The sequence below is a fragment of the Schistocerca gregaria genome, chromosome 1 (genome assembly GCF_023897955.1).
Source record: "Schistocerca gregaria isolate iqSchGreg1 chromosome 1, iqSchGreg1.2, whole genome shotgun sequence".
NCBI classification, from domain to species: Eukaryota; Metazoa; Arthropoda; class Insecta; order Orthoptera; family Acrididae; genus Schistocerca; species Schistocerca gregaria.
The window spans coordinates 534,864,305-534,890,885 of NC_064920.1; the positions used below are offsets into that span (position 1 = coordinate 534,864,305).

The 26,581-nt window shown below is 42.4% G+C and overlaps 1 protein-coding gene across 1 annotated transcript in view; it reads left to right on the top strand.

Annotated features, from left to right (window-relative positions):
- The window catches only part of LOC126358898 (uncharacterized), an 80,927-nt gene that overhangs the window by 28,384 nt on the left and 25,962 nt on the right, over nt 1-26,581 (top strand). The window contains exons 6-10 of the mRNA XM_050007592.1: nt 13,671-13,858; nt 13,942-14,170; nt 15,667-15,762; nt 25,238-25,425; nt 25,511-25,739. Of these exons, the coding sequence (XP_049863549.1) occupies nt 13,671-13,858; nt 13,942-14,170; nt 15,667-15,762; nt 25,238-25,425; nt 25,511-25,739 (930 nt within the window). The remainder of the gene's footprint in view (nt 1-13,670; nt 13,859-13,941; nt 14,171-15,666; nt 15,763-25,237; nt 25,426-25,510; nt 25,740-26,581) is intronic.

Genomic DNA, 26,581 nt, shown 5'->3' on the forward strand with positions numbered 1-26,581 from the left:
TAAACGGTTTAGTGAATGATGCTGCAGTATGCAGAGACGTCGAAATGCAAGATGCTATGCAGAATATTGACGCTTTGTGTACGGACTGTCATTTAGCTTTGAACATAAACACATGTCAAATATTTCGAATGAATAGGCAGAAAGAGCCAGTATCGTATTTTTACCCCATTCCACAACAACAACTATTTGCAGCTGCACTCATAAAGTACTAGCAGACAGAATCTTAGCATGGGTACCACTCAGTATCAAAGGCCAGACGATTTGTCGGGCGTGACTGTTATTTTGCACACGGGTCACTGTAGAGCTATCAAGAAAATTCAGCAAATAAATAATGTTAAGTAACTGATTATCAACTCCAAGTTCTAGTATGACGGAAGCATGAGACACCAGGAAGCATGACTTCATTAACAAATAATATCATAGTTCTATCAATTTGCACGAAACCTTCATAAAATATATACATCAATCTTGCTTGTGAATTAGTGTACCTCTTAGTGAAAACTGTTTCAAAATCTCTAAAATAGTTTCTGAAATTAGTCTTTACACACAGACAGAAAAACACTATGTAGTGGTTTTCTGACTGAGTGGTTTGATGTGTAGTGATCTAGAAGTGTGTGTACGGAGCGATTTAATATGATACGACCACATGAAACTCATCGCAGGTAATGCAGATGCGAGATTGAGAGTCAGGGCAAAAATCTCAGTATACTTAGTCCACCCAATGAGAATGTTGTTGACAAAACAATCGTTCGATCAGTACTTGAATATTGCTCGTCAGTCTGGGAACCGTACTAGAGAGAATTGATGAAGTATGTAGAAAGGTCCAAAGAAGAGAAGCGAGTGTCGTCATAGGTTTATTCAGCAAACGAGAAAGCTTCACGGAATTTCGAGGCTAACTTCAATGGCAAACTCTGAACAACTGGCGCTGTTTATACGGGGTATTCCGAGAGCCTACGGTACTACAAGAGTCAAGATACATGTTGTTTCCTTTTCGTATATTCCACAAAAAGACCATGAAAGTAAAATTAGAAGGATTGGAGCTCTCATGGAAGCTTACGTTCTTCTCAGACATTTTGCGGCAGGAACAGGAAAGGGGCAGGTGACATTTATACAGGGTGGTCCATTAATCGTGACCGGACCAAATACCTCACGAAATAAGCGTCAAACGAAAAAACTACAAAGAACGAAACTTGTCTAGCTTGAAGGGGGAAACCCGATGGCGCTACGGTTGGTCCTCTAGATGGCACTCCCATAGGTCAAACGGATATCAACTGCGTATTTTAAAATAGGAACCCCCATTTTTTTGCTAGATATTCGTGTAGAACGTAACGAAATATGAATGCTTTAATTGGACCACTTTTTTCGCTTTGTGATACATAGCGCTGTAATAGTCACAAATACACTCCTGGAAATGGAAAAAAGAACACATTGACACCGGTGCGTCAGACCTACCATACTTGCTCCGGACACTGCGAGAGGGCTGTACAAGCAATGATCATACGCACAGCACAGCGGACACACCAGGAACCGCGGTGTTGGCCGTCGAATGGCGCTAGCTGCGCAGCATTTGTGCACCGCCGCCGTCAGTGTCAGCCAGTTTACCGTGGCATACGGAGCTCCATCGCAGTCTTTAACACCGGTAGCATGCCGCGACAGCGTGGACGTGAACCGCCTACAGTGGTGTCGCGACAGGCGTGAATGGAGGGACGAATGGAGACGTGTCGTCTTCAGCGATGAGAGTCGCTTCTGCCTTGGTGCCAATGATGGTGGTATGCGTGTTTGGCGCCATGCAGGTGAGCGCCACAATCAGGACTGCATACGACCGAGGCACACAGGGCCAACACCCGGCTTCATGGTGTGGGGAACGATCTCCTACACTGGCCGTACACCTCCGGTGATCGTCGAGGGGACACTTAATAGTGCACGGTACATCCAAACCGTCATCGAACCCATCGTTCTACCATTCCTAGACCGGCAAGGGAACTTGCTGTTCCAACAGGACAATGCACGTCCGCATGTATCCCGTGCCACCCAACGTGCTCTAGAAGGTGTAAGTCAACTACCCTGGCCAGCAAGATCTCCCGATCTGTCCCCCATTGAGCATGTTTGGGACTGGATGAAGCGTCGTCTCACGCGGTCTGCACGTCCAGCACGAACGCTGGTCCAACTGAGGCGCCAGGTGGAAATGGCATGGCAAGCCGTTCCACAGGACTACATCCAGCATCTCTACGATCGTCTCCATGGGAGAATAGCTGCCTGCATTGCTGCGAAAGGTGGATATACGCTGTACTAGTGCCGACATTGTGCATGCTCTGTTGCCTGTGTCTATGTGCCTGTGGTTCTGTCAGTGTGATCATGTGATGTATCTGACCCCAGGAATGTGTCAATAAAGTTTCCCCTTCATGGGACAATGAATTCACGGTGTTCTTATTTAAATTTCCAGGAGTGTATATGGCTCACAATTTTAGACGAACAGTTGGTAACAATTAGGTTTTTTAAATTAAAATACAGAACGTAGGTACGTTTGAACATTTTATTCCAGTTGTTCCAATGTGATACATGTACCTTTGTGAAGTTATCATTTCTAATAACGCGTGCTGTTGCAGCGTGATTACCTGTCAATACCACATTAATGCAATAAATGCTCAAAATGATGCCCGTCAAGCTCAATGCATTTGGAAATACGTGTAACGACATTCCTCTCAACAGCGAGTAGTTCGCCTTCCGTAATGTTCGCACATGCGTTGACAATGCGCTGACGCATGTTGTCAGGCGTTGACGGTGGATCACGATAGCAAATATCCTTCAATTTTCCCCACAGAAAGAAATGCGGGGACGTCAGATCCGGTGAACAATCCACCTGTCATTAAATATGCTATTCAATACCGCTTCAACCGCACGCGAGGTATGTGCCGGACATCCATCGTGATGGGAGTACATCGCCATTCTGTCATGCAGTGGAACATCTTGTAGTAACATCGGTAGAACATTACGTAGGAAATCAGCATACATTCCACCATATAGACTGCCATCGATAAAATGGGGGTCAATTATCCTTCCTCCCATAATGCCGCACCATACATTAACCCGCCAACGTCGCTGATGTTCCACTTGTCGCAGCCATCGTGGATTTTCCGTTGCCCAGTAGTGCATTTTATACCGATTTACGTTACCGCTGTTGGTGAATGACGCTTCGTCGCCAAATAGAACGCGTGCAAAAAATCTGTCATCGTCCTGTATTTTCTCTTGTGCCCAGTGGCAGAACTGTACACGACGTTTAAAGTCGTCGCCACGCAATTCCTGGAGCATAGAAATATTGTACGGGTGCAATCGATGTTGATGTAGCATTCTCAACACCGACGTTTTTGAGATTCCCGATTCTCGCGCAATTTATCTGCTACTGATGTGCGGATTAGCCACGACAGCAGCTAAACCACCTTCTTGGGCATTGGTTGCAGGTCGTGGTTGACGTTTCACATGTGGCTGAACACTTCCTGTTTCCTTAAATAAAGTAACTATCCGGCGAACGGTCCGGACACTTGGATGATATCGTCCAGGACACCGAGCAGATTACATGGCACACGCCCGTTGGGCATTTTGAGCACAATAGCCATACATCAACACGATATCGACCTTTTCCTCAATTGGTAAACTGTCCATTTTAACACGGGTAATGTATCACGAAGCAAATACCGTTAGCACTGGCGGAATGTTACGTGATACCACGTACTTATGCGTTTGTGACTATTACAGTGCATCTATCACAAAGCGAAATAAGTGGTCCAACTAAAACATTCGTATTTCTTTACGTACTACACGAATATGTAATAAAATGGGGGTGTCTATTTAAAAAAAAAAACGGAGGTGATTTCCGTTTGACCTATGGAAGCGTCAATTAGCGGGCCAACCATAGCGCCATCTTGTTTCCGCCTTCAAGCTGGATGAGTTTCGTTCTTTGTGGTATTTTAGTTTGATCCTTATTTCGTGAGATATGGACCACCCTGTAGACAAAGAACCCTGCGCGACACACCAGAAAGTGGCTTGCGGAGTACATTTGTAGATGTGGCTGTTGTTCATCCACGGAAGTGTTGTATGCTCATTTACAGTTCTACTCAAACAATTCCGCTACCTTACTGTTTGCAGTTACAAGAGATAAATCTATTCTGTAGTTGCGTAAGTTCTTTTGTCATTGAGGTGAAATACAATGTAGAACTAGCGAGTGTTGGGCCAACCTCCTTTCTGCGCAACGAGAATCCATTTCATATTTTCTTTTAATTTTATGTGATATAAAATATCTTGTGTTGCATTGGTGTTTCCTTTTTCTCATCTTCAACTTTTGCAGTCCTGTCTTTCTCAGTTGTGTGTAATATTACGGTATATTGATAATTTTTACTTTATGGACCGTCTGACAGCAACTGAATAAAACACAATTTTAGTGCCATACGCTTTTCGCATTTATTTTCTGCAAGTCATCTTGAGTGGCCTGGAATATGTACATGTGCTTGCTATTTAATTTACATTTTGGTCACTGTACCTATAGGTTATAAACATTTCTGGTGGTTGGTATTTCCTATACTTACAGGTTGTGTAGACGATTTCCTACATATTACGCTCCATATTATATGCACCCCCCCCCCCCCCAAAAAAAAAACGTGTTTTAAATAGTAACTATTACCCGATCACTTCACAATTGCCGTTTAGGGTGGGAGCGCTGTGAGCTGTTTCCGAACTCTGCTATTCGCTGTTCTGAAGGACGCATCAGCGATCTAGTCGCGCTCAGTCAAATTGTAATGTGGTTCCTGAACTGTTCTTGGTGTACGGCAGCGGATAAAACAAACTTAAAACTGCATTGTGTTAACACATTCTTCTCTCGAAAGACAACAGGAACGAACACAAGGAATATACATTTTCTTTTATGACCTAAAAATTCAGTAGAGCGTGTAGGAGACGAGGGATTTTTGTTATACATTCACTTTCAATACGTTCGTTTGCAAGAAACCGTTGAAACTGAAAACAAAAAGGTTGTGTTACGATCAAAAAATTGAAGCGGACGTGTCATACATTAGGAATTTATACGTACTTTTAGAGAGATGCATTCAAAATTAAAATTAAACTGTTGTTTTACTATCTAATAACATGATGAGTAGCGCAGACAAAAAAAAGTAAATAAATTAGACGTTCGGTATTAATACGTGAATCTATAGGAAACCGTAAGAAATGAAAATGAAATAGAGGTATCGGTGCACGAACTAATAACTAAATACACACGAACAAACACATAATTGGATTTGCTATTACATAATTTTACAGACTAGTGTGGAAAAATCAAATTTGTTGCATAATCTAATAGTTAACGTGTAAAGCATTAGGGTCTGTGTAGCTAGATGCTGCATAATAAGTGTACCCAATACTTTTAAGCATTGTAAGGGCTGAACAGTTTTGTACTGCAGCTACTGCTCGCACCATCGCTCTTTCTAGCAGTATTAGCAAAACTTTTACATACTTCTCGACAGAACTGAACTACATCGTTTACTAACACTTTTTCGTCTGAGCGTACTCTCCACTAACGTATATTTCCGAGATAACTATTCATTTCAACAAATACAAAAAGTACGCATCATCTGTAATATACTACAGTATCAGTATGCCCTGACTGTATAGCGCCGAGCAGCCTGGGTCATTCGGTTATTGTTTATTACTGTGGGGCGCTTTCGGCCACGTTTGCACGTAAAAGAGGTTTGGTTCCGTGTTCTGCCATCGGCAATTGTAAAATAAACAGGTAATATTTAGTTCGTAAATCCAATGAATGTGCTCTAATTTGTAATAAAAATCACATTATAATCTTAAATTTTTAAAATTAATATGAATAAATAAACAAACTCACCAGCCTGCGAAGTTTGCGTCTGGCTTTGACGGCAGAAAACTCGTTGATCATATCTTCATAGTTCAGACGGTGATCAATTAGGAGGTCGGCTTCGATTTGAAGAATGGGTAAGGCGTTCAATCTCTCCTCAGACACCGTAGAATTCAGGTACGATTTCAGTCTTTTAAGAGCAAGTTTGCCTTTTCGTGATCTTTTATAGGTGCATTCATAGCCTATATCACTTACAATCTCCATGGATTTATTTTCATAATAGTCAAACATGCCACGAATAGATGCAATAAACCCTACAAATGGTTCATATAATTCATGTATTACTTTAGTATCAATACTTACACTTTGCAATTTACACCATTAAATCTCTGGAGTATGTCCTTCCAAACTGTCATCATGAATACTGTTTCTAGTCTGCTGAATTAATTCAATAAAGCTGAAGCCTCATTTCGCACAAGTGGTTTTTTTATACGTAATATTGATAATATGTGTGAGCGCATTAATAACGTCCTCCAAGTTTCATATAGACTTACACACGCTTCCTGTGTTGCTGCCCAACGTGTTTTTGATAAACTTTTTACCGTTTTGCTTTCTGGTTTCATGAAGGAAAGAAGTTTATCCCAGTGCTATGTAGAAGCAGAGAAAAAATTATTAAGCTTTTGTACTACACTGAAAAATGAACATGCTTCTCGACAACAACTTGCAGCCCTAGTGAAGACTAAATTCAAAGAATGTGCTGCACAAGGCACATAATGCATTTTCGGATTTCATTCTTTAATGCGTGCCTGCAAAACAGTGTAGGTTCCTGAATATTGCTTGCATTATCATATGACTAGCCTCTACAGTCAGTAATATCAATGGAATTTGTAGACAGGACTTGTGGTACGCCCTCAGCAAAAATTTTCGGACTTGTGTCCCGGGTTTGGTAAAAACAAATGGAAACGTTCAACAGGTTCACCATTCTCGTTCACATATCTTAATATGAAAGATAATTCACCAATATGTGAAATTTCCGCAGGTGAATCTACTATTGTAGAGAAATATTTGGCCTGTTTTATTTCACTTATTATAATTATTTTTATTCATTCAGAAAGAAGCCCTATTATTTGATCACAGATTGTTGAAGAAAGATAATTTATATGTCCCTGCCTTGGATTTCTATATCGTTCAATGTGCTCTGCGAGAAAAGGATCAAACTCGGATGTAAATTCAAGAGACATAATAAATTGATCATTATCTAATGAATGGAATCTTTCAACATGTCCATGTAGGAGAAGTCCACCACTTGTTAGCTTCTTCACTATTGCAAACACCCTTTTCAACACAGTTCACCAGTACACTTTTTCTGTCTCAACATTTGACTCGAAATGATAATCTATTGTTCGAAGTGACTACTTCTTGTTAAGAGTGATAACTCAGAATTTTTGTGTTCAAGTGAATTCTCATGATGAGATAAAATATTAGAAATATTTTTCCAGTCTGCAATACCATTAGTAGCAATCATGGCCATAAAAATGTGTGTCACCATGCTCAAAATGTTCAAATGTGTCTGAGATCTTATGGGTCTTAACTGCTAAGGTTATCAGTCCCTACTACTTAACCTAAATTATCCTAAGGACAAACACACACACTCATGCGCGGGAGGATTTGAAAACCTCCGCCGGGACCAGCCGCACAGTCCATGACTGCAGCGCCGCAGACTGCTCGCCTAACCCGCTCGGCATCACGGCCTTACCTCCGAACAATTTACACAGTGCACAAAAAACCGGTGCTACAGGAGTATACTAGAAAATCACGCAAAGTTGATTCACCATTTAAAATTTTATGATAAAATACATTTTTGTTCAAAAATCGGTTTTTATCGCCTATTAAACTTCTAGAATTAGCAAAATCACCGTTACAATTTTCACTAATGCCACGTTGTAAGAGAATGTCAGTTGTTAATTCATTGACACACCATTCTGCTAGATCATCACTAACGAGATTTTTTTTGTTGTAATGTCGGACTTAGTTTTTCGCGAAACTCGAAACCAGGAACAATTTGCTTTTTTTCATTTTTTACTTTTGTTTTTTCTGTATTTACTTCTTTTATAACAGCTGCAGTGCCATAAATATCATCCGTACTATTTGAAGTCGAACCAGCAACATTTTTTGCGAAAAATTTATCTACTCTTATTTATCTTGTCTCTCCTTCGATAATTTCCGAAATGCCGCCCCACTTAATTTTGCACGTTTGCTTTTTTCACTGTTATTCGTGTTAATTCACTTACAGAATTGTCAACCAACAGTCAAAACAAAAGAAAAAAATTGTAAAAGGAAAGAAAGAAAGATTTTATCCAGTTCCAGTCGTACTACACCGCACATGAGCACAAAACATTTTACTTTAAACACGGTAAACGAGAAAAAAGATTTTTCCTTCAAACACGGAGCGATAAATTGACGAACTCTGATTACTCGACATAACTGTGCTATGAAAGAACGACAATTCAGAATAGTTTAATTTCGTTATCGCCTGTTTCTGTGTGGTCAGCGAACATTAGAAGCACACCTGCCGGCTGGAATTCGTCTCGTAAAGAAAACGGGACAGTCCCTTTTTTGGCTTGTGTTTCCCGCGTCGCCTGATTTTATCTGGGGCGCAGATATGTTCTGAATATTCTTGACGCTCTCTTTCGAATTTAAAAAGGCAATAACTTTGTTACTTTCTTGCAGTGATGTGTGCTGGATCGACTCTTATCCCACTTATTCTCAAAACATTTTAGCGGTTTCTGTGGGTGGAGAAGACAGACTACAAAGTTTAAGTAGGCTTGCTGCCAGTTGATGTGGTGTGTTGTCAATTGTGTGAACAGTGCTGCTATGTCTACACGCCAATGCACCATTTGTTCCAACATAAAACAAAAATGGCCTTTCCTCGAAGGAAAAAAGCTTAGTTAAGGAGTTTAATATAAAATTTGCAATGCCAAGTGCTGTTTGATTGCACAGAGTGGGAACTTTGATATCGTGCAGGCTGCAGCACAATAAATGAGACAAAGGAAAGTTGGTTTCTTCTTCTTTTTTCGTCAAAAAAGTAACTAAATAAATAAATAACATTTTTAAACTGTTGTGAAGTGTATTTCATACATTATTAGATATTCTGCTTATGTTCTTTTCGCATAAAGATGTGTTTAAAAATATAAAACATTCTCAGTATCGTTTTGTTAAACGGGTGTCATCAAACCAAATCTCAGATATTGAAGTCCACAGAGCTTTCATATTAATTGCAGTAATAGTGGGTTGACTCGATACTTACCCGTAATTCCTCCAAGTAATTTACGTAGAATCCGGTTTTACATACTGAGTCCCACACATGTTACAGTACTTAGTTTATCACTGCTTTTCAGGGGTCCCGGTATTTTCATGGCGAAAATTGGGTAGGGTTAAGTAGAAGCCGACAACATTCTAGGAATAATAATGTTTCAAACATTGTATTGTAGATTGCCGTCCTTACAGCTTACTTAAAAATATTTTGAACCATCATGAAGATGATACAAGAGAGAAACCCACTGTTAATTTTCGATGCAGTCACCAAGTAAGCTATGTGTATTTCCAAGCTTGTATTGTCAAATTCCGTTCTTAATGCTTATTTAAACTAGCAAGTTGTTCAACAATATTAAAAAAATTTGTCGTCTGTAAGCGTCGTTATTTTAAAACGGAAGAGGTTAAAATGAGTACAGAGCAATAAATGCCGTCCCCCTTAATGTGCCGCCCTTAGGCCCGTGCTTAGTGGGCCTATATGTAAGTTGACCACTGCATAAATGAATAATCCAGAAAACAGTTCATACTGTAACCAAAATTCATCTAAAAAAAGCCCAACTTCACGACATACATATTACTGTAACAGTTAAGCGAGACACCACACCCACAAGTCTCGTAAGTGTGTCCACTGCTGAATCATACGTAGCCATGCCACTCTCGGTTCCTGTAAGCTTAACTAAGATGCACAGAAATTCTATTTATTACTGTTGTGCCTCAAGCATACTCAGCAGACTTAGATTTAGTTATCACAGTGACCGTGACTACCAGAGTTACTTTACACAAGAAAAAACAAGATGGGAACCAACAAGCATCGCATGTTCCAATAGATAGGATACAAAGAATCATATGGTTCTCGGTAAAATGAAATGGCGAGAACTGAGCTGAATCAATTTGTACTGTCAAAGGTAATCAAAAATAAACGTTACAACCTTGTAAGGACATTTAAACCCACAGTTCCAAGTATTAGATTCACAAGCGTACGTAACATCATTCATGAAATGACGACCTCAGTAGGGTGTTTCGAGAAACAGCGCAGTAAAATTTCAATAAAATCTCATAAATAAGATGTTTCAGTAAAGTGCCATGTGATTTTTAATTCAGATGAGAATTCCTTTCTAATACTCCTAGAGTAATGAAACGCTCTTTAAAATTTTAAACTCTATCCAAAATTTGATTGTTAAAAGTACCCAATTGGTTACTTAACATCGTTTATCTGCAAACTTTGTCCACTTAACGTCACTTACCATTTATTTACCACTGTTTAATTGCTGGGAGAATTAGTGGAATGTTACTACGAAGCCTTTCAGAAATGCAGATTTAAAAAATCTGAACTGTTCAGTTTATGATACTAAAACTTGAACATGCAATTTTTTGAAACAGTTGAGCACAACAACCTAAAAGTTAATCTATGACACAGTACAATATAAAATGAGTTTTGTTGTCGCCATGTAAACAGAGTTAATGATGGTCGTTAACATTTCTGACATCTCACTGCTACGATCACTCATGCAAGCAATGGGGATGGACACGCCTTAACACGCTTTACGTGCTTAAACAGTTCCTCACATTTACTTGATTATCATCAATCTTTGACGCTCATTTGCGTTCAGGCACTTATTTAAGAACTTTATCTAAATCACAGTTACCCACATCAACCACAGATTTGTACAAACCATTCCCGAGAAGCATTTTCTTGGTACGAACATCGCACATGTTACTGCTATTAGCAGCCGCGTTTTTAGCACTCACCACTCTTTACATGATAAAGTTACCAATAGCGAGAATCTGAAATCAGAGCCAGATCAGCGATATCTCACTTTATCATGGAACTATCAACTAAGATGAGTAAAGCCCACCAACTACCATGTTTTATAAGAAGCAGTCAAAGGAAAACCGAGCATCCACCACAATAGGGACCATCGAATTATTCTACACAAATGTAATCACTACACGTGTGAAGACATTTGTGCGACTGGGAGACAAGACAATCAATTCCTGTTTATGATGCGATCGGCCGCTGACTCTTTCACTTCCACGTCCGACTGAAACCAACGTCTACTAATATCTTTCTTCAGGTCGCCAATGACGTGCAAATCACACGGTGAAAGATTCGGGCGGTATAAAGGATGTTGCAGTGTTTCCCAACCAAATGGCCGAATCGTAGCCATCGTCCGATTGGCAGTGTGGGGACGGCGCTATCGTGCAACCTCTTGCACGATGTGGCTGTCTGTGTTGTCCTCATCATTTCAACATTATTCATGAAAGTGTCGTGATTGGATTGAGCAAAGGTTGGGAATTTGTACGGGCGAACCAAACATCATCATCAGCTTCATCATCCTCTGCGCGTAGAGCTCCTCGAGCATGGAACCACTATCAATGCACAGCGATGTCAAGACACTTTGTAGAAACTGCTACGCGCCATTAAGTCGAAACACCCAGGAATGCCGTCGGACGGAACCATCTAGTTGCATGATAACGTCCATCCCCTCACTTTCAGTCGGATGAAGCCTTCGCGACATCCTCTGTGCAGCCGGATCTTTCACCGTATGATATTCATATGTTAGGCGACCTGATGAAAGACATGCGTAGACGTAAATTTCAATATGACGAGGAAGTGCAAGAGTGTAGCTATGAATGCATCAGCGGTCGACCGCCATCTGCGAAACGGGAACGGATCGTCTAGTCTCCCGATGGCATAAATGTCCTAACGCATGTGGTGATTGCTTTTGAATGGTACCGTTCCATGGTCCCGTTCTGGCGGGTCTTCGGTTTTCACTTGGCTATCTCTCATACATGCAATAGATTCCCTTCCCAACCAGAGCCCCTTACCATTGCTTACAGCGGAGGACTTCAAATTTTCAGTTATAATTATTCAAGGAAATAAACGTACACATTTCAGAAGAGGGGTCACATCTTTCAGTTTATCATACCAGGTAGTGAAGAAAGTAATTTATCCTGCTATCGCCAGCTTCCAGACTACCCTGAATTAGCAGCTTCTCGGCACCTTAGGTAGGGAGACACACGACCGAATACCTGAGCGTGGAATCAAATCAATAAACATCCCCAAGCTGATCTCACCTGAAAAATTAAATTTGGTCACCGAACATGTTGGACTGATCTTTCATAATTCCTTGTACATGATAATTTCTGTTTAACAGCACGTATCTCCAACACATGAAAGCCATCTCAACACTGGCTAGCCTTGAATGTAACTCAGTACTGGAACAAAATAAAATAGCTAATACTCTTCAAAAACAGAGATTCACATGGTTTGTAACCGACGAATAATCGCTGTTGGTCCAGAACAGGCCAACTCTCCAAAGAGTTCAGAATGACATAGTGGCTTTTATCGATATACGAGAATACGTTTAGAGCAATAACTCCCAGTATAAAGTGAAATGTGTATCTCAGTTCACAACAAGAAAGAGTATACAGTCAAGTGCTGTGTAACAGGCAACGACAAATATTTCAAGTGGAACAAGAATATCGCTAATTGCTCATAAACTTTATGCTTTTTGGGGACTTCTGTCGAAACAAGGATTTTCTTTAAAAAAAGTGTATAAGTTATTCTACATATCGCTTAGATCTGTAGCATAGTAACTGAGGCTGTGAGTTGGATTATTATTACATCAAACCTATACGTCGATGATTCCCTACAAAAGAATGCAAAAATCAATCTATTTGAATGCGTTTCTTTCTTCCCACATAAAAAATAAAAGTTGTCTGTAAACTATTCCAGGCGCGATCTGGTTATTCTGTTCCCATATCGAAGCTACACCACTCTACACTGCAAATTAAACAAATTAGATGCTATACGTTCAAATTACAGAAGGAAAAGAGCTGTTCAGAAATTTTCCTGGAATACAATCAAAATAATAACATGTGTAAGCATGAAGAAATTACTGATGTGAATACGGCACTGAAAAAGCGACCAAGAGCGTAATACGATGTTCTCTGGTAACAGTGCATTCGAACAGCGAGAACAGTGTTGTGTCAAACTACAAGGCGAAACCGAAGACCATCTACAACAAGCGTACAAGACGTCTTGACAAAATGTTATTCGCTGTGGATTGGATGCAAAGCTTCCTTCCCAAAGCTCTCGCACGGCTGCTGCAATTCTCGGTGCGGAACGGCGTGAGTCAGTATCCAAACTATAGCACTACTCAATCTGACAATTTCCCACTGTACACCATCAAACAAATATAATGCACTACACTTTGTTGCAACTAGATGTAAGTATAAAAGCAGGGAAATAACCAATTATAAAAATTAAATTTAACACCACAAACCATTTCCATTTTACGTCCACATGTGAAAACTGTGTAATTCAGTAACTATATACCGCTGAGTGATCCAAATGTGCTGTAGCACTGTAGAACTCAACGTTTCATAAGTTATATGTCGTTCCCATAGGAAGAATCGACAGTCCAAAGTGGATCACTGAATTCTGGACTAGGAAGTAGCAAAAATGGCAAATACAAACATAGCATCTTTTGTTTGGCAGAGAACTCATGGATCCTGTCACGGAGTGCCCAGCTGACAGCAGAGCAGGAGCAGCAGGTGAATGAAAAGCTGGAGACACTGGGTCTGCCGAGGAGCCGCTACACAAACACCCCACAGGACCCACAACAGTGCAATGTCAGAATCAGCACGTGCGACAAGGCCGTTGTCCCCGAGTTTGCTACTTCTCAGGTAACACCCGATGTAGTTAAGGCAGTTGCGATCGTGGCTGTCGAACTGCTACTGACCATTATACCTCCTGTGCGTCTGTACAGTATCAGGGCGTGTGGTACGAGATCGCCAGATTGGGAGACGCTCCCTTCGAGGAGGGCGGCCAGTGCATCACGGCGGAGTACACAGTGGCTGGTGAGAACAACGTGACCGTACACAACAGGCTGTTCAGCACGGCTGCGGGGGCCTTCAACGACATCATCGGCTGGGCCGAGTGGGACGACCCTGACTCTGGAGAGGCCAAATTCACGGTGCACTTCCCAGGTGTACCAGGTCAGCATGGCGTGATTCGCGTGTGACCTCAAGAACGTATTGGTCCCACTACTTCATGTGTAAAATAACTGAATGCGAGCGTATATAATATTTAATAACCAACGAAATATCCTAAAGGATTTTATATCTAAGGGCCATTTAACATAAATATACACCAAATACACAAAAAGAGGTTTGCATCACCGAGAGTTCCGGAACCTGTACAGAAAATTGGACTATAGATCAAGATAAATTTCATTTTCGCCCTTTTCATTGCTCTTGAAAACCACACGTTGCATGTCGTACCACCATACAGCGAAACCTTCAGAGGTGGTGGTCCAGACTGCTGTACACACCGGTACCTCTAATACCCAGTAGCACATAATCTTGCTTTGATGCATGCACATTAAGGCGCCGTTGGTCCAGATTCTCCCACTCCTCAACGGCGATTCGGCGTAGATCCCTCAGAGTGGTTGGTGGGTCACGTCATCCATATACAGTCCTTTTAAATCTATCCTATGCATGTTCAATAGGGTTCATGTCAGGAGAACATGCTGGCACTCTAGTCGAACGATGTCGTTATCCTGAAGGAAGTCTTTCACAAGATGTGCACGATGGGGGCGCGAATTGTCGTCCATGAAGAAGAGTGCCTCGCCAATATCCTGCCAATATGTTTGCACTATGGTCGGAGGATGGCATTCACGTATCGTACAGCCGTTAAGGCACCTTCCATGACCACCAACGGCGTACGTCCGCCCCACATAATGCCACCCCAAAACATCAGGGGACCTCCACCTTGCTGCACTCACTGGACAGTGTGCCTAAGGCGTTCAGCCTGACCAGGTTGCCTCCAAACACGTTTTCGACGTTTGTCTGGTTGAAGGCATATCCGACACTCATCGGTGAACAGAACGTCATGTCAATCCTGTGCGATCCATTCGGCATGTTGTTTTGCCCATCTGTACCGCGCTGCGTGGTGTTGTGGTTGCAAAGATGGACCTCGCCTTGGACTCGGCAGTGAAGTTGCTCAACATGCAGCCTATTGCACACAGTCTAGGTTGTACAACGACGTCCTGTGGCTGCACGAAAAACATTATTCGACATGGTGGCGTTACTGTCAGGTTTCCTCCGAGCCGTGGTCCGTAGGTAGCGGTCGTCCACTGCAGTAGTAGCCCTTGGGTGGCCTGAGCGAGGCATGTCGCCTACAGTTCCTGTCTCCATGTATCTCTTCCATGTCCGGACAACACTGGAACTGATCAGACTCCTCTGTCTCATAGGTTCTGCTCATGCATGGTTGTTTACATGTTTGGGCGGGCTTAGTGACATCTCTGAACAGTCAAATGAACTGTGTCTGTGATACAATATCCACAGTCAACGTCTATCTTCAGGCGTTCTGGTAACCGGGTTGATGCAAAACCTTTATTGATGTGTGTATATTTCTTTTGGTTTGTAAGTTGTAGGGAACTTACAAGTACATTTCCGTGTTGAAATATGCTTGTTTCTTTGTGTGTTGACAGTGACGGGTCCGTATTGGGTCTTGGACACTGACTACGACAGCTACTCAATTGTCTGGGCCTGCAGGGAGCCTACAGATGAAACCTCCAACATTACGGGTAAATATTTCTATTTTAGCGTCCATTGCTGCATGTTTGTGAAACACCTTGCTCCTCTTCTAGCGTTATTGTACCGCAGGTCGCTAGAGATGCAAAGCACTCCCAGTGATTCGGGAGAGGTTGAGATCTTTCACGTTTTCAAAAAGGGTCGTCGATTTCATGCCTATGCATGTGTAGTTGAACTGTAGTAGAATTTTGGAAATTTCTTGTTGGTGAATTATATCATTTCTGATGACCGATAGTCTCCTCTGTAGAGATCGACATGGATTCCGAAAACAGTGACCGTGTGAAAACATTTTTCCCTGCTTCTTCTCGAGATCGAGAAAGCAGTAGATCCTGGCACCCAGGTATGTGCTCTGTTGCTGAACGTCCAGGAAGCATTGCGTGATTTTATTGAAAGTTTTCTACCAAACTGAATACAGCTTGTCATTCTTAACGGAGAGAAATCTTTAGACGTACAAGTAACGTAGTAACTTATAAGTAATGTAGTGGACTGTATTAGCTCCACAGATTTATTTTGTTTCTCTTTAGCCGTATTTGTATGTATTTATGGAATTTCCGTCTGTTATTGGGGGCACATAGACATGTTAATATTTTGATTACACAACATTGATGTTCCACAATTGTTGTTACACACACTGCTCATGTGTAAACCTACACATAGTCCAAACATTTTACTACGCAAACTAACTTGCAGACAGTGTTTTAAATTTAATAAAGCAAATTTTCGAATAACATTTGGACACATTTTTTAAAGATTAAATTGAATTTATGCAGAGAGAATCACCTAAAACTTGCACCGCAAATATTGCGGAAATGGAAAGTGCTATTGATGTACCGATTTCACAGAATGGATTGGTGGTCGTATTATTAGCCAATAAACAGTTGTAATGTGTGAAACTTCCTGGCAGATTAAAACTGTGTGGACGACCGAGACTTGAATTCGGGACCTTTGCCTTTGGCGGCCAAGTGCTCTACCACCTGAGCTACCCAATCACGACCCCTGATCCGTCCTCACAAGTTCGCAGAAGAGCTTCTGTGAAGTTTGGAAGGTAGGAGACGAGGTACTGCGGAACTGAAGGTGTGAGGAGGGGTCGTGAGTCGTGCTTGGGTAGCTCAGGTGGTAGAGCACTTGCCCGCAAAAGGAAAAGGTCCCGAGTTCGAGTCTCGGTCCGGCACACAGTTTTAGTCTGCCAGAAAATTTCATATCAGCACACACTCCACTACAGAGTGGAAAATATCTCATTCTGGTTTTGTAGTGTAATTTTTGTGCAACATACACTTCTTAAATGGTTAATGCCTCTTAACATTAACAAACTAAAATTAGTGCACATTGGTACGTCAGTAGTGTTTGTTGTAGGATTCTACTGCGAGTCGTCTACGAGATATCGTATTCTGAAGAGTTCCCACTTCGACACTTGTTTGTATTATTCAACCTGCACAGTTGCTAGGTACGATGCTCTTATGTTTACCTACATTTGTCTTGTGTGTTCCTTGAGTGCATTCGAACTAGCTAGTCAGTTAGTGTGTAACAGTCCAAGCAGTAGGTCGCGAGTGGACAATAGGATTTACCAGTGTAGAAAAAGCCGACATGCTCGTAGTGTATGGAGAGTGTAGGCAGAATGCAGTTCGTTATTGCACGGTGTATGCGGCATGGTATCCCAATAGATGTCAACCACCGCGGCAGTTATTTATCAAACTCTTCAACCAGTTACGTGAAGATGGTAGTGTAACACATAGACAACGTAGCAGAAGGAAATAAGTGACGAGCGAATAGAGGGAAATTAATGTTCTTGCTGCTGTTGCAGTTGCTCGGCACTTTAGCTCCCGCGCAATCGCACAATTAAGTGGCGTGAGTCAGGCAAGTGACCTACGCATTCTCCATCGACACAGGTTCCATCCCTATCACATCTCTCTCCATCAAGAGCTGCATGGGAACGCCTATGAGAACTTCTCTACATCGGCTTCTACATCATACTCCGCAAGCCACCTAATGGTGTGCGGCGGAGGGTACTTTTTCTTCCACTAAATGATCTCTCCAAACCTGTTCCACCCGTGAACAACGCATGGGAAGAAAGACTGTCGGTAAGCCTCTGTATTGATTCTAATTTCTCGAGACGTATGCAGAGGGAATTAATATGTTGTCCGACTCTTGCCCGAAAGTGCTCTCTCGAATCCAATAGTAAATCTCTCCATGATGCACAATGTCTCTCTTGTAACGACTGCCAATAGAATTTGATGAGCACCTCCGTAACGGTCTCGTGCCGACTAAACGACCCCGTGACAAAGCGTGCCACTCTTCGTTGGATGTTCTCCATGTTTCTATCTGTCCTATCTGGTAGTGATCCCAGACAGATGAACAATACTCAAGAATGGGTCTAACAAGCGCCGTATAAGCCAATTCCTTCGTGGATGAGTTACGTTTCCTTAAGATTCGTCCTGTGAATCTTCGCCTCGCACCTGCTTTTCTCACTATTTGTTTCATACGGTCATCCCACTTACGGTCGCTCCGGGTACTTACTCCCACATACTTTACGAAAGATGCTGTTTCCAGTGTTTTATCATCAACAGTGTAGCTGTACAGCAGTGGATTTTTTCCCTATGTATACGCAATATGTTACACTTGATTACGTTCAGGGACAACTGCCAGAGCCTTCACCATTCATCATTCCTGTGGAGGTCAATCTGCAAATAGTTACTATCTTCTGGCGTTGCTACTTTGGTAAATACAACCACATCATCACCTTACAGAGCATCCGACACTTTCTACTAGCATTTTACATATAATGTAAACATTAACGGTCCTATCACATTTCCTTGGGGTACACCGGAGATTACCTTAACATCTGACGATTTTGTTCCATTAAGAGCGACGTGCTGAATTCTGTCCCCGAGGAAGTCTTGAATCCAGTCTCAAATCTGCTCCGATACTGAAAGAACCAGAGGTTATAGAGAGTTTCAGAGACAGCATTAGGGAACAATTCGTAAGACCGTGGGAAAGAAATACAGTAGAAGAAGAATGGGATTGCTTTCAGAGATGAAATATTGAAGGGACCAGAGGATTTTGTGGACTTTTCTCCGAGAGGAAGTCTTAATTTTTAGCTGTTTTTCCTTCCATCGATCGGGAATAAAGTGTAGCCGCTTTTAATTTCTTTTCTTGTCTTAGTGTTCTAAGGTCCTGACATGAGCGCGTATGATCTTAGTTTTTCAGCGCCATTAAAAAAAGAAGACAAATAACCCTTCAGGTGCTTCCCTACGTAGTCGCCGCTCCGACTTATACGTTTGTCGTAGCGTTGCGCCAACTTTCCAGTACCCTCGTCATAGAAGGCGTCCGCCTGTGCTTTCCGCCTATTCTTTACGCTGGTCTACAACTCGTTGTCCGTGCAAGAATGTTGTATTTATAGGCAGCGGTTCATTTGCGCAGAGATGAAACGCAGAGGAGCCAATTATGGGGTGATCAAACACTTCGCATCAAAAACACTGAAGGGACATCTTCATTGCCCCTGCAGACTGCGGCCGAGAAGTCTATGTGGGCTGCATGACAACAGGCGAAATCTCTCACCACCTCCTCAAACTTGGCGGGAGGCTACATTTATCTAGGTATCTTTAAATGCCCCTGTGCACCCAGAACTGAAAATACCAAGTTGACACGATCGATGAGCCTACTAGAGACACTATCCAACAGATCTGTGCAAGCCTTCATTGGATTTCCACTGTGATTTCCATTTCGCGCCAAATCAGGCCCTACTGACCGAAGAGGCATACTAGTTCAGCCATTTTGTTTATAAAATATGTACACAAACCTTCCTGATTACCCTTTATACACAAACTGAAAACATATTTACAACATGTGTCTGCCCCTGTAGCTGAGGCTTCAGTGCGGCTGACTGGCGTCCGGAGGACACGGGTTCGACTCCTCCAACTGTCAGAGATTTTTCCGTGGTGGAAGACTGGAACAGGTTGTACTCAGCCTTTCGATCCCAGTTACGGAGGTAGTTAACCGAGTACTTACGGCTCCAGGTCACGAGAACTGACAACGGACAGGAGAGTGCTGTGCTGACTCCAAAGCCCTCTACACCACATCCAATGACACCATTGACAAAGGATGACACGACGGTCAGTCGGTACCGACGGGCCCGCCAACGCCTGCGCACGGTATTTATGCTTACAATAACTAGCAGTCTGGAAATTTGCGCACGATGTGATTTAATGTGATACTACCACATTTGACTATGGTAGGTAAGGCAGATGCGATATTGAGAGAATTGTCAGCACATGTAGTCCATCCACAGAGGAGGCAGCTCAGCAAACTCTCTTTAGACCAGTACTATAATATTGCTCACCAGTCTGGCAGGCGCACTTTGTGGAGACAGAATTGATTGTTGAAACAGAGAAGGTCCAAATAACAGCAGAATGTTTCGTTACAGGTTTTTCTACTCCAGAGCTAGACGATACAAGAGAGGCTTGGTGAATCATGGTTCAGTTTATGTTTAAAATTCGGAGAGCATACATTCCTAGAGGAGTCATCCGATGTAGTGCCTCCTCCTATGTACGGGCATAGACCATGAAGGTAAAATTAGGGGGAATCGGAGGAAAGAAGTTAAGGTTCAACGGTCTGTGGTCGCGAAGGCTAGTAGAGACGGAGCAGACGTACGAATTGGTTTGTTTGAGATTGGGAGAGGAATATTGTCCATGCGTCTTCCAAGGAACCATCCGTGCATTTGCCTGGAGCGATGTAGCGAAATAGTGAAAAACGTAAATATGGATATCCGGAAATGGATTTAAACTGCCGACCTCGAGCATGCGAGTCAAGTGTGCTAGCCACTGCGCCACCAGAAATATATGTGTCCACCAATAGTTCTTCGCCGCGTTGAATCGCCTCGCGGTTTGAGGAGCCATGTACGGATTGCACGGCCCCTCCCGCCGGAGATTCGAGTCCTCCCTCGGACATGGGTGTGTGTGTTGTTCTTAGCGTAAGTTAGTTTAAGTTAACTTAAGTAGTGTGTATGTCTATAGACCGATGACCTCATCAGTTTGGTCCCTCAGGAATTCACACAAATTTGAACATCTGAACAATAGTTCTTCCCGTGGACCATTCGCGGCTAGAAAAGGAAAGGGGGAAGTGACAGCGATGCAAAAAGTATATTTTGCCACAGACCACGAAATACCTTGTGGAGTACAGACATAGATGTAGTTGTTGTTCATCCACGAAAGTGTTGTATGCACATTTAAAGCTCTAATCAATATTTCCACCTTTTTAACTGTAGCAGTTGCAAGAGAAAAACCTTATCTGTACTTCCGTAAATTCAGTTTAATTGTGGTGAAAGGCAATGAAGAACTGGCAGCTATTGGGTCACATCTTCTTTTTGAGCAAAGACAATTCAACAAGCCTCGTTTCCTAAGCTCAGTAAGCTTAGTGCGAGTGACCGATTAAAGCTTATCGGAAAATACTACCAATACAAGTACACTGAGGTGACAAAATCCATGGGACTGCACACATGCAGATGACAGTAGTATCGCACACACAAGGTATGAAAGGGCAGTGCACAGGCGGAGATGTAATTTGCACTCAGGTGATCCATGTAAGAAGGTTTCCGACGTCATTATGGCCACAGGAAAGGAATCAACACATCCTGAATGCGGAATGGTAGTTGGAGCTGAAGCATGGGACATTCAATTTCGGAAATTGTCAGGGAATGCAATATTCTGAGATTCACGGTGTCAAGAGTGTGCCGAGAGTACCACATTTCACGGATTACCTCTCATCACGGACAATGCAGTGGCCGAAGGCCTTCACTTAACGACCGAGAGCAGCTGCGTTTACGTGGAGTTGTCAGTGTTAATAGCCGTCCGGAGTGGCCGAGAGGTTATAGGCGCTTCAGTCTGGAACCGCGCGACCACTACGGTCGCAGGTTCTAATCCTGCTTCGGACATGGATGTGTGTCATGTGCTTAGGTTAGTTAAGTTTAAGTAGTTCTAAGTTCTAGGGGACTGATGGCCTCCGCTGTTAAGTCCCATAGTGCTCAGAGTCATTTGAACCATTTGAATCAATGATAATAGCATAGCAACACTGCGTGAAAAAACCACAGAAACCGATTTGGGACGTACGATGAATGTATACCCTAAGACAGCGCGGCGAAATAAGACGGTAATGGGCTATGGCAGCAGATGACCGACGGGAGTGTCTTCGCGAACAGCACGACATCGCTTGCAGCGCCTCTCCCTTGGCTCGTCGCCATGTCGGTTGGACGCTAGGCTACTGGTAAACCGTCACCTGGTCAGATGAGTCCCGACTTCGGTTGGAAAGAGCTGATGGAAGGGCGCGGGTGTGGCGCTGATCCTCGAAGCCATGTACCCAAGTTGTCAACAAGGCCTTGTGCAAACTGGTGGTGGCTCCGTAATAGTGTGCACTGTCTTTACTTGGATTGGAATACGTCCTCTGGTTCAACTGAAACGACCATTGACTGGAATTAGTCATGTTCGGCTACTTGGAAAACATTTCATGTCCTCCTTGCTCCGTCCGTCATTGGTTATTTTGCTGCCTAGGTAGCAGAATTCTTTAACATCATCTACTTCGTGATCATCAGTGTTGATGTTAAGTTGCTCACTGTTCTAATTTCTGCTAGTTCTCATTACTTTCTTCTTTCTTCGATTTACTCTCAATCCCTATTCTTTAGTCATTTGATTGTTCATTCCGTTCAGCAGATCATATAATTCTTCTACGCTTTCACTCAGGGTAGCAATGCCGTCAGCGAACCGTATCATTGATCTCCTTTCACTTTAAATTTTAATTCCACTCCTGAAAATTTATTTTATTTCCATAATTGCTTCTTCGATGTACAGATTGAACAGTAGGGACGAAAGACTGTATCCTCGTCTTACACCATTCAAAATTTGAGCACTTCGTTCTTGGTCGTCCACTCTTATTATTCCCTCTTGGCACTTTTACATATTGTATATTACCCCATCTCCCCCTATAACTTATCCCTATTTTCCTCAGAATTTCGAACATATTGAAGCATTTTACACTGTCAAACTCTTTTCCAGGTCACAAATCCTATGAACGTGTCTTAATTTTCCTTGAATCTTGCTTCCATTATCAACCGCAACGTCATAACTGCTTTTCTGGTGCCTTTACCTTTCCTATACGCAAATTGATCGTCATCTAACACGTCCTCAATTTTCTTTTCCATTCTTCTTGTCCCTAACTTGGATGCATGAGTTGTTAAGCTTATTTTGCGATAACAATCGCACTTGTCAGCTCTCGCAGTCTTTGGAATTGTGTGGATGATATTTTTCCGAAAGTCAGATGATATATCGCCAGAGCCATATATTCCACAACAAAGTCAATAGTCTTTTTGTTGCCACTTTTCCCAGTAATTTTAGAAATTATGATGGAATGTTATCTATACCTTCTACTTTATTTGATCTTAAGTCCTTCAAACCTCTCTTAAATTCTGATTCTAATACTGGATCCCTTATCTCCTCTAAATCGATTCCTGTTTCTTCTTGTGTCACATCAGACATCCGTACCCTTATAGAGGCCTTCAATGTAATCTGTCCATCTACTCGCTCTCTCCTCTGCATTTAACAGCGGAATTCCCACTGCACTCTTAATGTTACCACCCTTACTTTTAATTTCTTTGTGAGTTGTTTTGACTTTCCTGGATGTTGAGTCAGTCCTTCCGCCCATCGTTTCTTTTTTGATTACTTCACACTTTTCATGCAGCCATTTCGGTCTTAGCTTACTTGCTCTTCCTATTTATTTCATTCCACAGCGACTTTCATTTCTGTATTCCTGAATTCCCCTGAACAGTTTTTTACTTCGTTCTTTCATTGATCAGCTGAAATATTTCTTCAGTTACCCATGGTTTCTTCGCATTACGATCTTTGTACCAATGTTTTGCTTTGCAACTTATGTGATTACCCTTTTTAGAGATATCCATTCCTCTTAAGCTGTACTGTCTACTGCGCTACTCCTTACTGCTGCATCTATACCCTTAGAGAACTTCAAGTGCATCTCGTCATTCCATAGTACTTCCACGTCCCACCTCTTTGCGTATTGATTCTTCCTGACTAATCTCTTAAACTTCAGCCTACTTTTCATGTTACTACATTGTGATCTGTCCACATCTGCTCCTCGGTACACCTTACATTATAGTATCTGATTTCGCTGTCTCTGTCTGATCCTGATGTAATCTAACTGAGATCTTCTCGTATCACCCACCCTTATCCAAGTGTGTCTCCTCCTCTTTCTTGAGCAGAATATACGCTGAAACGTATTACAGAACTCAATTAGTCTTTCTCCTCTCTCACTCCTTGTCCCAAGCCCATTTCCTCCTGTAACCTTTTCTATTACTCCTTCCCTAAGACTGCATTCCAGTTTCCCATGAATGCTAGATTTTCATCTCCCTTTACATACTGCATGTCTCTTTCAATATCCTCATATCATTTCCCTATCTCTCTATCTTCAGCTTACGACGTCAGCATGTATATCTGAACTATTGTTGTGTGTGTTAGTCTACTGTCGATTTGATAAGAACAACCCTGTCATTGGTCTGTTCTCAGTAGCACACTCTCTGCCCTACCTTTTTATTCATAACGAATCCTACTCCTATTATACCATTTTCTGGACCTGTTGTTATTACTCTTGATTCATCTGACCAGAAATCCTTGTCTTTTTTTCCACTTCACGTCGATGATCCCTACCTTATCTAAATTGAGCCTTTTTATTTCCCTTTCCAGATTTTCTAGCTTCCCTACCACGCTCAAGCTTCTGACATTGCACGCCCCAACTGTTAAAACGTTATGCTTTCGTTGGTTATTCAATCTTTTTCTCATGGTCACACACCTTTTTGCATTCCCTTCCCAAAGATCCGAATGCGGGTATATTCCGGAATCTTTTGCAATGGAGGCAGGCTACATGTCCTGTGGATACACGTTATATGTCTTTGCCGGCCAGTGTGGCCTAGGGGCTGTAGGCGGTTCAGTCTGGAGCTGCGCGACCGCACCGGTCGCAGGTTCGAATCCTGCCTCGGGCATGGATGTGTGTGATGTCCTTACGTTAGTTAGGTTTAAGTAGTTCTAAGTTCTACGGGACTGATGACCTCAGATGTTAAGCCCCATAGTGCAGAGAGTCATTTTTATATGTCTTTAATGTAGTGCTTTCCGTTGCCTTTCACATCCTGATGATGTAGATAATTGCTGATGCAAGTAGATATCATCATTAAATTTAACTTGCTGGATAATCTTCGGTTTTTCTTCCACACGTAAAATAGGCATACTGCAATAACAATGTATACAGGCGGGTGAACCAAGTATGCTACAGCATTGTAGAATTCACCATGTCAGCAGCTATATGTCGTTCCTCCAGAAAGAAAAGACAGTCTAAGGTGGCCATCGAAACTTCCGAATTTTGAACTAGCTGCTACCAAAGATTTCAAACGCTAACACAGCCATATCGAACGTTTTCCAGAGAACTCATGGATCCTGTCACGGAGTGCCCAGCTGACAGCTGAGTTGGAGCAGCAGGTCAATGACAAGCTGGAGGCACTGGGTCTGCCACGGAGCCGCTACACTGACACTCCACAGGACCCACAACATTGCACTGTCAGAGTCAGCACATGCGACAAGTCCGCTGTCACCGAATTTGAAATTTCTAAGGTAACACCCGATGTAGCAGCTGCAGCCGTGAACTTCTGAGTATTGAGCTACTGTTTACCTCTGTGCCTCCTGTATGTGTGTGCAGTATCAGGGTGTGTGGTACGAAATCGCCAGGTTGGGAGAGGCTCCCTTCGAGGAGGGCGGCCAGTGCATCACGGCGGAGTACACAGTGGCTGGCGACAACAACGTGACCGTACACAACAGACTGTTCAGCACATCTACTGGGGCCTTCAACGACATCATCGGCTGGGCTGAATGGGACGACCCTGATTCTGGAGAGGCCAAATTCACGGTGCACTTCCCAGGCGTACCAGGTCAGCATCGTGTATTTTGTATGGGATACTGACTAAATCCGTTAATGACCCCCCGACCTCAACGAAGTATTGAATCCATTATTGGATGTGTAACAGAAGTAATTATGAGCATATAATATTAGATTAATGATGAAATTGCTTAAAAGATAATATTTCTACGAAAGTTTTTATTTACAAGGGAATGTCCCCATCACAGGCCCCTCAGATTTAGTCATAAAATTGCCCAGTGGATGGCTCATCAAGAACTGGACACAGATCATGCATGAAAACAAGAAGTAGGTGTACTCAACTGTGAAGAAAGAAACAAAATAGAAATAGTGAACATTCCAAGGTCAAGATGTATAATTTCGAGCAAATTGCAAGAACCCTGGCTTCATGGTTGTGTAGACCTGGTGTTGGCCTGCAAAGCGACAGATCTGCGTTCAAATCACATGCATGCCTTTTTCTTGCACAAAATTAAGTATTTTATTTCCAGTCATTGACTATCTGCTCTCCTTCTACAGTGTTGGCAATTGTAATACTGTACATTGCTTATAAAAAACGAGTCAGATGGTAATAATTTTTTGCATCTCAGGTAAATATGATGGATAGTCACAGCAGGCGGACATCGCATAGACCTTTAACAGAAGTGAAAACAACAAATAAACGGTTGTGGACTGTGCTACAACAAAGTACTTCATGAGGCAAAAACGGAACGCATTTGTCATAACATATGATACTTGTGTAGAACAAATAAGACACGCACGATTGCAGGTTCCTGCCTTTTCCAAACAGGCGTGACACCACGGCGCAGACCAAATTTGAATATAGCGAAGTGACCTTACGGAAAATTCATAATTTTC